Here is a 15,279-nt window from a genome sequence, read left to right as displayed (position 1 = left end):
AACCCGAATTTAAGATCTGTAACTTAGATGGTAACATTTCTCAATATGGCGTACATTAACTTTCCCTTTTTTTTTAAATGTATTAGTTGGTAATATTCTAATTACATAAACTATCATCATGTCGAACTTTCAATATCTTGCTTGAAAATATTTTTTTTTAATATGTTCACCTTGCACCCTAATATTACGTGTATTGGTTATATAAAAGTAACATTATTAATAACAAATCTCACGATTCCATATTTATTTTTATATATACAATTTACATTTTATTACCTACAACCTTTTATATTACAACCTTTTTTTATATTAGTTCTTATCGATTTTTCAAGAATTCAACAATGAAAGTTTTAAAATGAAGAGTTACGTGAAATATATTTTCTGATTCATTCAATACCCATTTGATTTGTTGAAAATAGGTTTTGTTACAATTGTACCCGATCCCAAAGTTTCAGGTATACCCATCATGAATTTGTACCGGTATGATTCTAAGGAGAGGTACTTACCGTAACGGAACCGGCATTCAGATAAGGAACAAGTTCCATGCTTTCTGGTACGGGTATTTTAACGTTCCACTCTGTGTACCCAAAGCTGTCGTCCCCGAAGCACTCTCGGGTACGAACGGAACGGTATAGCAGAAGCGTTACTGTTTGCCTTACCAAGAGGTTCTGGTATTTTCCTTGGAATGGTCCACAGCACTTGGGCCGGTACGCGGTATCCGGTACGGAAATAACGTGGAACGGTGACAAATACCAATGAATTGCGTTACGTTACAGGTCCCTGGTTCCAACGAGGATGGTGGCAGTGGCCACTGAAATTAATCGAAAAAGAAAAAAACAGCTTCGCGGACAAAAGTGAGTACTAGTTTCTCTGTATTTATATACTACCTCGTCTCTCTTTTCCCAATTATGAATACTCTGTTGTAATTTACGAAAAATCCAGATTTCAGTTTAAGAGCAAAAATTAATTTTAGGTCATTCTTTAATAATTTTAAGGTCAGTCTACTGGTCATTTTATTTTAATTTTTTTACATCATCGACTTCCGAGCCCAACTTACATGCAATTCATCATGAAAAACTAAATATGCTGACCAAGGCAGTAATTTATTTTATTAAAAACAAACTAAATGTAACGTTTCAACCTTCTAGCAAGGTCTTCTTCAGACTCTGTATCAAGTACAAATGTAACAAGATTCAAAAACAGGGCATTATATATACACAAACATTACTCCCTCCAGACTATTAGAAAGTTGTTCTGGAACTTTCTAGCATGTGGCTTTCCCTTGTCAAATGTACTTTCACCTAAAAGGCTAAACATATTTACTTCCATATAGAAAGTGGTTGGACTTTTTATCTCACGCTCTTTTTCCTTCATTTTTCTTTCTTCTCCTCTCCTCTTTCTCTCTTGTCCTTTCCACTCTTTCTAACACCTTCTTCCATTCTTTGTTTAACTTCAGTTCCCCATTCCAGTTCATTGTGTGTTCTTCACCTTTCTTCTCCATTTCCTTGGCCTCCTTCCATTTTCTCACTATTATTCTCTTCTCCCTTCCTATCTGCTTAGCCTCATCCCACTCTATGTCATGTCCTGTTTCTCTCGTGTGTTGAAATATCGCATTTATCTCTCTCTTAAGTCATACATCATCCCTATGTTACATTTGTACTTGATACAGATTCTGAAGAAGACCTTGCTAGAAGGTTGAAACGTTACGTTTAGTTTATGTTTTTAATAAAATAAATTACTGCCTTGGTCAGCATATTTAGTTTTTCATTATCATGGAAACAAGGCTTAATGGTGTTACAATTCTTCATGCAAAATTTATCCTACACATTTGTTTGAAATACCTATAACCTCAGCAATTTCACACACTTTAACTTGCTGGTCGTCATGTATTTACTCAGTGATTTCTGCTGTTGTTGCACTTCAAGACTGGTACAGCCTAATTCATATTCCGCAGACCATTTTATATTGGTTGAACAAGTCCCCATAAACTTTTACAGACTCGGAATGAATTTCCTTTGCCGTTAAACCTTTTACGAATAATTATATCACTGCATGATATTCAATTTTATTCATTTTAAGGAATACACACAACACATCTGCTTCAGACAGCTGTATTACAGAAACTATTTGATTGAACGATTTGTATGTACAGTGAAACCTCAATTTTATATTTTTCAGGAGATTAAAAATGTAAAATCCAGGAGAATTTTACACATTTTGCACTATTGTGACCATGAAGATTGAATGTATAATAATGTGAGGGAAAAGTCATGAACATAATACTTAAAATTATCATGTAGCAACATGTAACAAAATTAATGGTAATAATATAAATTAGGAATGGACTGATATTACGTTTTTGACAACAATAATGAGAGGTAGTTCATTCTAATGAAGTAAACCCATGGCAACAAGAATTAATTAATTGATTTACTCAGGAATAAAGGAATAATATGTGGTGGGGGAGATGTATACAAGGTGTTACTGTGTACAACTGATACAACTTTCACAGCATTTAGAGGACAAGAAGGTTCTACTCACTTGCAGTACCGCACAGTCTTTGTTTGTGATTGATTTTGCCACCTGTCTGGTAGCTTTGTCAGGCATGTGGTAATAACTGTTGACTGGTCAACTCATAATTTTGCCACCAAAGGTTTAAATATCGGCTTGAGAGTAGATGCATTTTTGTGTCTCCCATTGTAGGTAGCATTTAGCTTCAGAAGGCAGGGAAGCAACGTAAAATACAAAAAAATAGGGAAATGTGAAATAAAATAGTAAAACGTTCCCTGAACAACCTACATTTTTCATTCTTAATTGAGCATGTAACCACATGACCATGCGTGATTTGCATTATAAAAAGAAAGGGAAAAAATGTATTTCAACATTTACCTTAGAAAATCGGACAATAACGAAAAGGTGGCATTTTGCACTCAGTTACAGGCTATATAAACATATTAGACTCGTAAAATTGTCAGCAATCTTGCCAATACACCAGTATGCCTACGCTGACCAAAATTGTTAAGGGTACCCATTAAAACCACAGTACATGCAGCACAACCCTACCCGCTTAGAAATTGTGTTGGTGATCATAACTGTTTTATACATGGGGATGGCATTCTAGGAGTTCTTGTATGAATATTCTCTCTACAAATTGTCACAACATGCAGTCCTTGGAAGCTACAACACTGATTCTATTCATTTGGCTCTGTGATGCAGTATTATACATTTATAATTGAGTTTTAAGAGAACGTGGAAACTTTCCTTTGTTATTTATTTTAAAAATTGATAATCGAGGTGAATATGGACAGATCAGAGAAATTAAGTGAAACAAAATAGCAACTACACAAAAATGTTGCCAGTGCATGATTAAGAAGTTTCTTATTGTCACACAAGTGCTGTTGAATATTAATATATTCTTGAAATTATGATGGTGAGCGCAGTTCTGTCCACGCATGTGTATGTAATGACATTACCAAAAACTAACACAATGGAAAGAAACAAGCAAAGTCTTTGTGTGTGCCAACTGGCACTAATGTTTAGATTCCACTAGGGTTTGGAGGTGACAGATCCATGGGGCATATTATAGTGTTTTCTGCTAGAGTTCATGGTCTATAGGCACTGTTCCCGAGTTTTCAAAATGCTAAAGCAGGCAGGGTTGCAAGCTACTTTGTGTTTCTGGGGGAAAGAGATGAATGGGAGCAAGTCACATGTTGAACCAAATCTCATTACAGTTCTATCCACTTCTATTAATGCTTTTTTGTACTGTTATAAGCATTTAATTGTGCAATAGTATGATTACCTGTGGACAAGTGTTATACCGTATATTGTGCTACTTATTCCATGATGAATGCATGAATGAAATAGGCCAGGTCGAAAGAGTTTAAATTTACAAGAGAAGAAAACTACTGCATGGATGTACAGCAATATTCTACGCAGCAAAACTATTTGCCATGATTCATAAAAGTTTGAGAACCGCTGCTCTAACAACAGCAGCAGCATTGTTTTTTGGTTGTTGTTGTGATGCAGACATTTCAATAATAGCAATACTACCATGTAGATAATGCAGTAAGATCCTTTGGTACGACTGAATTTACGATTAACTTTATTTGAATATTCCTTATTTTACATTACATTTCTGCCTCCGTGGGCTAATTGCTATGATGATGAATGATGAAGATTAGATAAAATTGTTGAACCGACACTCACACACAAAGGACATGGCCACACCAGGGCTCAAACCTACAAGTGGGGAAGTAGACAATAATTCTAAGCCACTTCCCCACTTATTTTTCTGTCGTAATTACTGTGCATTACCAAAAATATATTACACTATACACTTGTTATATTTCGTTCACTATCATGGTGTTGTTATGCACCACAAAGAACCGATTTGTAACTTACTTTTTGCAGCCGATGCAACTGATCTAGTGCATGTGGAAGAAGAGGTCGTACACTGTTGATCTCCATTAATGTCAAGTGATCCAACTTAGCATGGCTGCCTCCGCTTTTGATAAAAGCATCTACTGAGGAACGTAGCTTTGCCATCCGCATATCCCAAATATCCTAAAATAATATAAAAAATAAAATATAAAAAAAAAATAAAAAAGAGGCCCTCACAGATGGTAGAGACATTGACGGCGTTGTGAGGCTTTGAACTGACATCTACCTGTATCAACGCTTGTTGGCCCCATCTTTTCAGGACCTTGAGAGACATAGATTGCCCACGAACCATATCAGATGGTAAGCACATAAGATATCTAACTTCACGGCCTCAAAATCAACAATGCAAGGATCCATTCCAGGTCCAGAATTGTGGAATCTAAACTAGGAGCCATCTCTCAAAAAAATTAGAAAATATTTCGGAGATCAAAAGCACAATAGACTATGCAGATCACGTAATAATTGTTATGGAAGGTAACTCAAGAACAGAGTTGGAAAGAAAGTCCAGTATTGCAATAAACTCTCTCGAGGACTTGTGTGATACGGCGAAATTGACAATTGCCACCCAGAAGACCTACTTTATAATCCTAAAGGGTAAACTGAATGCTAATAAAAATCCACAGATAAAAAAAGCTTACAAGAGTATAGGAAGCTAAATATCTAGGTGTGAGATTATGAGAAATGCAACAATGACATGGATTACAAAACTTTAAAAGCTGAGCCTGTAATAAATAAATTGGTAGCAATAGGTTCAAGCACATTCAGACTCCCTATGTCGCTTATAAACCCATACATATTCATAATCTACAACATGAGTGTTTCTTTCGACGGACCAATCAGAGAAGACTACCTAAAATATACAACATATGCAACAACAAGTGAAGAGAAGAATGGACTAACAGTGTCCACGGCAGGAGACTGTACCACTTCTTCCCATGTATAAGAGAGAGGCTGATAATGACAGATTGCTGTCGTTGATGTCTCCAACGATGACTGGATACTTCACTTGCGGCAAATGATCGACCGGATTCACGGTTTCCAAATTCCTCAGCATACAAAATAACTTTATGTTTAAGTGCTGCATCATATGAGTGATGCTTCTGTACCTCCATTTTTAATGTCTGTTTGATGTGCACTTTGCAAAATCTGACTCGCTGACCACCTATTTATAGGAACACCAGCATAAGAACAAATCAGAGCTCACTACTCAAAATAGACCAACTCTTTGTTGTGAAATGTTGATTTTTCTAACACAACAGATATTGTAGAGGTATAAATTGTGTTTTTTTTAGCCGATTCACAGCTCGCGCCTTCAACATGCACACCCATACATTTCAAAACCTTGTCCCTAGGTTCAAAACATGCAGTATCTGAAGTTCTGTGGATAAAACTATTGGCAACTATTGAAACAGGTATTTCTTCCAATTATAACTCAATGCCCACTTTCCTTTAGATATATACAGGTTTATTCATATCATCTTATTAACATAACTTAAATCTTGGCTGTTATTCGTAATATCCACATTTCAGTGGGCACTTCCTGAAGAGTGGCTTCACTGGCTTCACGAGTAAAAAAAATTAACTCTTCGGTACCATAAAATGTGGCTGAAGGTATGTGTACGTGTGTACCCGGTTTCCCACATGAAATGTACTACTGACATAATGTGAAAAGAGCAAGTGTGTCTATTAAAATAAAGAAAGATAACATCCCCGTCAGTTCATATAGTAAGGAAAAGAAAGCTTGCCCAGCCACTTCCCTTAGAGAAGAAGATACTCTTAACCTCGCCGTACTATACCAAACATCTGACACGGTGGAGGCACAAGTGGTTCGGATCCCACTTTAAACTGTAGGTCCAGTCCCGATTAGCCTTACTGTGCATAAAGTGGACTTAAAACACCAACTCAACCAAACATCTGAGAGCCACTGTTCCCTTCCCTTCCTATTTATAGGCCCCGCTAATGACCTAAGCCGTTACTGGAAACTTTCTGCGGGTCGGTTGTCCAGCGACACGCTTACCTACCCCAATGGCCAAGAATTCAAACATACAGGAATACATAGACATACCCAATTTATAACATAAAAAAGGATCCAGTAATGATCGCATCATTACAATTTAAAGGAAACACAATTTCGTTAAGGGTGATTTTTGTACCAATGCTTGTACTTTGAGGAGAAAACATGATTACTGAAATTTGCAAATACTTCATTCTATATTACATGAATACCATGGTATATTTATCCACAGTGTTAGAATTCAGGCACCAGCCCCTTTTTCTCAGGTCAGGAGGCAGCTCTTTTCTTTTATTTGCAAATATTGTCTAAAAAAGCCATGATCCAACTAAGATAAAGCTACACATTTTGAAATATGATCTTAAAACATTTAATTTGTTAATTGGATTGGATTAAAGTTAATTAATTATTGCGCGAGAGTGGCCTTGCTCAAGAAGGCTCAACTGGTAACAACATGAAAAAACTATGCAGTAATTTTAATGTATGACCCACTATGTAATGTTACACGTGATACAGAAAACACACAAACATTAAAAAACACACACTGTGCTCGTTAATAAAAAAATAAGTTGGTAAGGAAATTTCCATAAGCGAACTAGAATTATTTTTTTAAAAAAACTTTTTTAACACTGAATTTGAAAATTCAGGCAGCAGGTGAAAATTTTCTGGCATCCTGTATTTTTACCCCTATTTATGCATACATACTCTGATCAATATGCCATCGAATCCAAGGTTCACCTAAATTTTCAAGATCAAAGACAAAAAAAAGTACACCTGGAATTCGTATAATTACAGTATTTAAATTTCATAATACCTTTGCTTAGAATGCCTGAAGATTTTGTATCTATGCACTTTGAAATGTAAATTTTAAAGAACTGATCGGATTCTGATCTCGCCCAGGCCCCATAATATGTTGCTATGGCAATGGATAACAATTTGTAATAATAACCCTCTCTTTCTCCCATGACCCCTTAAAAGAGTTAATCCGTAGAGCGTAGTTGTCTCCTGCTAAAAGAACCATATAGCTATTGTTCACATAAAACAGTGCAATTGTACGATTGGTGAGGTACCCAACTCTGAAATTCGCCCCTCCCAACAATAATTTCTGGATCCACCACTGCTGACACTTCTTGAAGTTTGAATTATCCTTTGAGTTATGCAATTCAAAGAAAATTGATTAATTCTGCTTAAAATATTTGAGAAGAAAAAATGGACTCCTTTATACACAAATAAACTTAATACTCTGATAACTACCATAAATGTGCTATTAGAAGGGATATGTTTATTTTGTGTAATAAGTGCAGTTTGTATATCAAATTTAGAATTATATTCACAATTTTAAAACCCAAATGTCATTTTATATACTGCTTTTTCATCGCTATAACAGCAAAATTTTATTTTATTTACCACTTTTGAACCCGAAATTGACTGTTTTTGCAGCGAAATTTTGTCTCAAAAACAGGGTGCATCTTATATGCCGATACTCGGCAAGAAGTAAAATGCGTAGTATTTCACAAGTTTGTGAATGTATCAAGGCTTCATGGGATGCTTTCAAAACTAAGACAGTGCTTTAAATCATTTAAGAAATGTGGAATTAGTAATGCACTGGATGGTACAGACAATTTGTGTTCATATTCTAGTTTAGAGGAGGTTTCAAGTAACTCTTCATTTAGCTGTGAAGATGAATGTCTGGGTTTTGAGAAGAAGATTAAAATGTATTCTTTCCTAGTTAGATTAGATAATTTATTGGTTAAAAGTAGATCGACATGTTACTTTATAAACAAGGGGTCCCAAGTTCGATACCCGATGGAAGGCACATAGTGGTTCGGATCCCACTTTAAACTGTAGGTCCAGTCCCGATTAGCCTTACCGTGCATAAAGTGGACTTAAAACACCAACTCAATCGATCAATCAAACATGTTACTTTATATTTGATATACTGCAAATTAATTATAATATTCAGTGATACAGTGCTTTCCTAAAAATAATGTGTACAAAATGCATATGCCGGCAAATACAGTGCTGTTCATATTAGTATTGTGTTGCATAGGTGTGTTATTGTTTTTTTGGTAATGTATAAATGTGCATGTAAGAGCTGTGATAGTCCATTCGGTAGACATCTGACTGCCATGTTGGGAGACCCGAGTTCGATTCCCAGCTGAGACACCTTTTAATCAGGGCCCCTGAGTTGCCCCAATTAACCTACCCAAGCATACCCAACATGTTGCTATGGCAACCAGTTTAATTTCCATGCCCAATAATATATAGAGGCATGCATATATTGTTTTCGACGAAAATCCGAAATATGAAATAAAACATTCTAATGTTCATTTTTCATGTTTCTGAAAGGTGAGAGATGCATTTTCCTACCATGTTTTATCACGAAATGATGCGAAATGAACTGCAAAATGCGAAATAGACTCAAACATGAAATTTAGGGTTTATTTACCAACGCGACACAGATACAATTTAAACTGCAAATGTTCATGAAGACCATGAATCTTTCATTTGTCTTCTTAACAAGTGTATCGAGGAGCCTGCAATAGGTGTTCTGTGTACTAAACCATTAACTTTACAAAACCAGCATGTGCGAATTAAACCTTTAACTTAAAAAAATAACAAAAAGGTAGAATTATTGGAAATTACACTGATAAACCAAAATGACTTACAGTCTACTAAGAGTGCTTATTAATCTCTCCCATCCCTTATTCAGATCACCGTGACTAGAAACCAGCAAAATAGCTACCTTAAGAACAGTACGGATTTCATCTGCCCTTGGAATATCTTCACCTGCCGCTCCGAGGAGTAACTGGGCTTCTACCATGTAATGTTCACTGGGCATCTTCGTGAAAAACCTGTACGAGATGGAGAATTCATTACTTTCTTGCACAAAACTTTGTTAGAAAACCATTTGAAAACGAAAAGAGCATTTTTAAGGGGACCAAAGTGAAGAATTTTCTTTGTAGAATTGTGCTCCATTGGAAACAGAAGAATTGAATGTACAGAGTGTATCATAAGTAATAGTGCAAAATGACACAGTTGAAAGTACACGTTAATAGAAGCAAAAAAGTCTCAGTAAATATGGGTCTGCAAACGAGCCGTTTTCGAGATAATTGCGAATGTGTGGTTACAAGCCACCACTGACTTCATTGTTTGTAAAAGTCGTACTTGTTGGTAAAATGCTAATAATACATTAAGAAAAGTCATTGGAGATCTCATTGCTTTTATTGAACATTCTACTTCCTTTAACAAATGTTAGTATGTTACATGTTACAATTACTGTACCCTTGTACCTGTTAAGGGGTGTGTTCAAAGTGTCGTCCTTGCATCTGGATGCAATACTGTACGCGATTCGGCATTGAGTTTCGAATTCTTTCGAACACCCCCAGTTCATTTCAAAATTGGTCACAAGCATGTATAATTATCTGTACCGATTGTATCCATCCTGTTTGTTTACAGCGCCACCTCTCGGAAATGTTCTGTTTTGTAAACAAAGAACAAACCTCAGAACGCGCAAGGAGTAAAGTACTCTGGGTTTACAAAATGCAATCAGTGACCGCTTCTAACCACACATTATTAGCATTTTGCCAACTAGGACAACGTTTACAAACAATGAAGTTAGTGGTGGCTTGTAACCACACATTCGCAATTATCTTGAAAACGGCTCGTTTGCGGAACCATGTTTACTGAGACTTTTTGCTTCTATTATCGTGTATTTTCAACTGTGTCAGTTTGCACTATTACTTATGATACACCTTGTATAAAGCTGGAAAATGTACCATGTGGGAACATAAAATTGGCATTCCAATGGAACTGAAATGCCCAATACCAACATCACCAGTACAAAGGAAAAACAATTAATAAACATACATAACACATAAATGAAAAATAACAAACAGATTAGCAAGTACAGTAAATATTATTAAACAATGAGTTAATCCAGGAATTTGATGAAGAATCAACCCATAAGAATTATTTTTGCACCACACCATGACTTCATGCAACCATTAAATTTGAATAGATATAAAAAAGAACTGTTCTAGATAAATATGAAATTGCACTAAAATAATAAATATGCAAAATAATTGTTAACTTTTTGAAAAACATGCCATTACAAACAACCACAGTAGAATTTCAAAAAATGCTAAATTTGATCCACGTTGCCCCTACAATGTGGAAACATAAAACAAGACTGACACACATGACAAAGACAAATTAACATTTTTAAAAAATACAATCTGCAAAGAAATAAGCACATAAGAAATAATTGTTTTAGAAAATGGAGACAAACGACAAAACATCATGGCATACGCTTGTTAAAACAATTTCTTGAATATAAATAGGAAATGTAAATGGAAAAATGACAGGCATACAATAGTATTAAACTAAATATGTGATATTTACTATAACACAATTTTAGTTACATGGCTGCATGAAATTTAAAATAAGCACACAGAATAATAAAATGACCAAATCTACACATAAATATAAAAACACAGGCAAACACTAATCAATCACACATAAATATTCTCTCACCAGTATTCAGTTTCATTCCCATAAATATATATGAGGGTGGATCAAATAAAAACGAACAGTGGATGTACTGGATTATATTTATGTATGTGTGTGGCGACAACCCCGTGTAGAGTAGAGCAGGAGGTAAGGAAGGAAACCCCTACTGCATAATGGACTCACTCTAGATAGTCGTGCATGAGCACATGATATGCATAGGCGGTCGGGCAGCAGTATCATCCGACAAGCAATCAAGGCCTGTTGTCCTCTGGAGTGGTTTTGCTGCATGACAACGTGCAGCCACATACGTCAGCTGTTACAAAGAGCATGGTGACGACGTTTAGGTGGACAGCATTGGAACACCCACCATATAGCCCTGATGTATCACCATGCAACTTTCATATCTTTGTTCCTTTAAAAAAGGCATTGAAGGGTTGGCACTTCCACTCAGACAATTAAGTCATGGACAATGTTCGCAACTGGTTCCGCTCTCAGCCAAGTGAGCTTTACGAGCCAGTTATTCACTGCTTGGTGAAACAGTGGGACAAGTACTTGTGTAACTTTGAAGTTTACGTTTGAAATAAACCTTGTTGATTTCATTGTGTGGCCCCCCCTCAGTTTTCATTTGACCCACCCTAATATTTCATTAAAAATGCTGAGTAAGAAAAAGAATTCACATTAAATTCAATGACAAAGCAACATAGAATCAAGAACATGTTGAAAAAAAAAACTGAACAAAATTAGTAAACATAAATATGATTAAATAAATTACCACACCAAAAAAAATTAAAAAGGGCATGAATATAATAATAAACTGCACAAATTCACAATAAAAAAAGGTGGTATTTCACCCCATGTGTCATCAAGTATTAAAAACTGAGATAAAATCACAACACATACCTGTTGGTTCTCTGAATTTTCAATCCCCCTTCAGAGATTAGAAAGAAAAAAAAAATTGTGGAAGGTTTAAAGCATGGTTAAAATAGACAGAGACATGATCAGGATATTAGATTTGTATACTTTTAAGTACAATTAGTGCCTATGTTATCATCCTTCCACTGTTCATATTTCTCTCCCGTCTCTGAGAAAGGATTGAGATCAATTCAAAATTCGGAGATGTGTGTTGTGATTTTATCTCAGTTCTTAACAAATCCACAAACTAAGGGAGAATTCACACCGAAGCGACAAGTGACAAGGCGACATGTGCCGCTTTGAGGATTTCACCAATCGAACGGAGACTTGTGCGGGTAGCCTGACATGCCACTATGGTGGAAAACGTTGCTGTTGATTGGCTCGTTCGGAAGCGGCATGTGTCGCATCGGTGTGAAATCTCCCTAAACCACACATCAAAAAATCAATAATCTTCCTACTATTCAATTTAACTCAGGGAAGCACTGAATTAATGGTTATTAAGTTGAGAAAGAAGATATGAAATTCAATACATTTATTATATTAACACCAAGAAAATATTACTAAATCCATTATATAGATGTACTGCAGGAATATTTAAGAAAATCATATTGTGAAGTTACGTAGAATATGCACAAATGCGCATGTTAAATAAATATGTTGAAATGATACATCTACAAGCACTGGCACAGAAAAAAATCACATTCAATAAACAATTGAAGAAAAATGCTGAAAGAATAGTCAACTATTAATGTAAAAGAGTGCTTGTGTGTGCAAATGCCAATAATAAAGAGTAAACAAACAAAAATACATACTTTGACCTTGCTTCCTCTTCTTTCACTTCCTCCAGCTTTTCCACATCCATCCAATCAGGAGCCATGATGCGACACTTCTGCCTTTGCCGGAGATTTACAGCCATCCATATCGGAACACGAACTGGTAGGCCAGCTCTGAAAGGTCCTATATCGCCAGATATAAGGTAAATGCGATCAAAATTAAAGTTCGGAACGATGCTCACCATCTCCTTCTCTGCGATAAATTCAACCTCTGCTGGCTCCAACATAATGTTCAGTTAAACTCCTAAAAATAAGAAAAAAATAAAAGAATTAGTATATGAAATAAAGCGAGAAAATTTCCCTGCAATTATTAAATAACTGGGGATTTATGATGATTCAGTTCATTGTGAGTAGGTATTTCGTACGGGAGGAAGAGAGAAGTATTTGTAAGGTATAATAAAATTTGTAATTGTGCTTCTTAAATATTTTAATTAATCAGGATTTTCATGCCTTAGCATATTTTTTTTGATAAGGGTGATCTGTTCCATAAATAAATAGAAAGTAATATTATGAAGAAAATAATTAAATTAAGGGCTTTTTAAGAGTATATTTCGACATATTTGGTCATGTGATAAGCATATTTTGATAGATTTTCGGTCACATTCAGCATATTTTCTCTTTTTCAAGGAATATACAGCCATTTTCGAAGTGGATTCATTCCTACTCCCATGTTCACTGAAGTTGTTGATTTTTTACAATTATATTTTATACAGGGTGAGTCATAAGTCTCCACACAAATGATGAAAATGGTGACTAATGTTTATTTTTCCTTTTGAGGCAGGTGAACCAATGAAAAAGAGATGCCACTAACGAAGGAAAAATGGATTGACATCATTCTGTTGGCTGGGAGTGGTACCACCCGTCATGTAGCACGTACATCCAATGCAACTCACAGAATGCAGATAACCCATGTCACCGTGGCCAAACTTATCAGGTACCGTCGCCGACGAAAGCAGGCCTGGAAGACCAAAGACAGCAACATATGAAAGGAGGGTAACGTAGGTGCTACGGTGTCATGGGTTATCTGCATTCTGTGGGTTGCATTGAATGTACGTGCTACTCTCGAACCAAACATGCTTAACCTATTCATGTAAGGTTCGGTAACAATTTACTATCCTTCGGACACCTCTAATTTTTTCGTTTCGTCAATTTTTCACATTCGTACTTACGTATGTGCTTCGCGGAACATTCCTGAAGGTGTATTAACGTTGTTTTCATAAAATTAATTGCAATTTTTCACATTACAGGTACGTCTTTTTGCTTGCCTCAGACACAATATCGCGAGTACACCTTCCTACATAATCGCGCGTCGTGCTTGTCTTTTGTCAAATTTTTGACATTCGTACTTACGTATCTGCCTCGCGGAACATTCCTGAAGGTTTATTAACGTTGCTTTGATCAAAGTAAGAGCAATTTTTCACGTTACGAGTACTTCTTTCTCCTAGCCTTTCCGCTTGCCTCACACACAATATGACGCGGACACCTTCGTAAATAATGACGCATCGGCCTTGTCTATTCTCGATTTTCAATTGTTATGCAGTGTTTCAACCTTCGGAACCCAAGAAATGCCCGACACCAAATTTTAACTATCGATCTCAACCTAACTGAACTAACCTATCCACGTGCCAATGGTTCGTGGGGCTAGCGCCAATGGTTCGTGGGGCTAACGTCAATGGTTCATGGGGCTAGCGCCAATGGTTCGTGGGGCTAGCGCCAATGGTTCATGGGGCTAGCGCCAATGGTTCGTGGGGCTAACGCCAATGGTTCGTGGGGCTAGCACCAATGGTTCGTGGGGCTAGCGCCAATGGTTCGCAATTATTCTCAATTCCTAGATCGTGATTTTAACTATCGATCTCAACCCAACTGAACTAACCTATCCACGTGCCAATGGTTCGTGGGGCTAACGCCAATGGTTCGTGGTGCTAGCGCCAATGGTTCGTGGGGCTAACGCAAATGGTTCGTGGGGCTAGCGCCAATGGTTCGTGGGGCTAACGCCAATGGTTCGTGGGGCTAGCACCAATGGTTCGTGGGGCTAGCGCCAATGGTTCGCAATTATTCCCAATTCCTAGATCGTGATTTTAACTATCTATCTCAACCCAACTGAACTAACCTATCCATGTGCCAATGGTTCGTGGGGCTTGCACCAATGGTTCATGGGGCTAACGCCAATGGTTCGTGGGGCTAGCGCCAATGTTTCGTGGGGCTAGCGCCAATGGTTCATGGGGCTAGCGCCAATGGTTCGTGGGGCTAATGCCAATGGTTCGTGGGGCTAGCGCCAATGGTTCGTGGGGCTAGCGCCAATGGTTCACAATTATTCCCAATTCCTAGATCGTGATTTTAACTATCGATCTCAACCCAACTGAACTAACCTATCCACGTGCCAATGGTTCGTGGGGCTATCGCCAATGGTTCGTGGGGCTAACACCAATGGTTCGTGGGGCTAGCGCCAATGGTTCGCAATTATTTCCAATTTCTAGATCGTTATTTTAACTATCGATCTCAACCCAACTGAACTAACCTATCCACACGCCAATGGTTCGTGGGGCTAGCGCCAATGGTTCGCAATCATTT

At 36.9% G+C, this 15,279-nt stretch overlaps 1 protein-coding gene across 3 annotated transcripts in view; it reads right to left on the bottom strand.

Moving 5' to 3' along the window:
* The window catches only part of Psf2 (DNA replication complex GINS protein PSF2-like protein), a 54,927-nt gene that overhangs the window by 4,991 nt on the left and 34,657 nt on the right, over nt 1-15,279 (bottom strand). For all 3 annotated transcript variants that reach the window (XM_083127658.1, XM_083127657.1, XM_083127660.1), the window contains exons 2-4: nt 12,688-12,952; nt 9,198-9,306; nt 4,402-4,563 (exon numbers count right to left, since the gene is read on the bottom strand). In XM_083127658.1, coding sequence (XP_082983784.1) covers nt 4,402-4,563; nt 9,198-9,306; nt 12,688-12,935 — 519 coding nt within the window. In that variant the 5' untranslated portion in view covers nt 12,936-12,952. The remainder of the gene's footprint in view (nt 1-4,401; nt 4,564-9,197; nt 9,307-12,687; nt 12,953-15,279) is intronic.

Source organism: Lepisma saccharinum, chromosome 8, assembly GCF_977018435.1.
Source record: "Lepisma saccharinum chromosome 8, izLepSacc3.1, whole genome shotgun sequence".
Classification (NCBI taxonomy): Eukaryota; Metazoa; Arthropoda; class Insecta; order Zygentoma; family Lepismatidae; genus Lepisma; species Lepisma saccharinum.
This window is presented reverse-complemented; position numbering and strand designations above follow the sequence as displayed.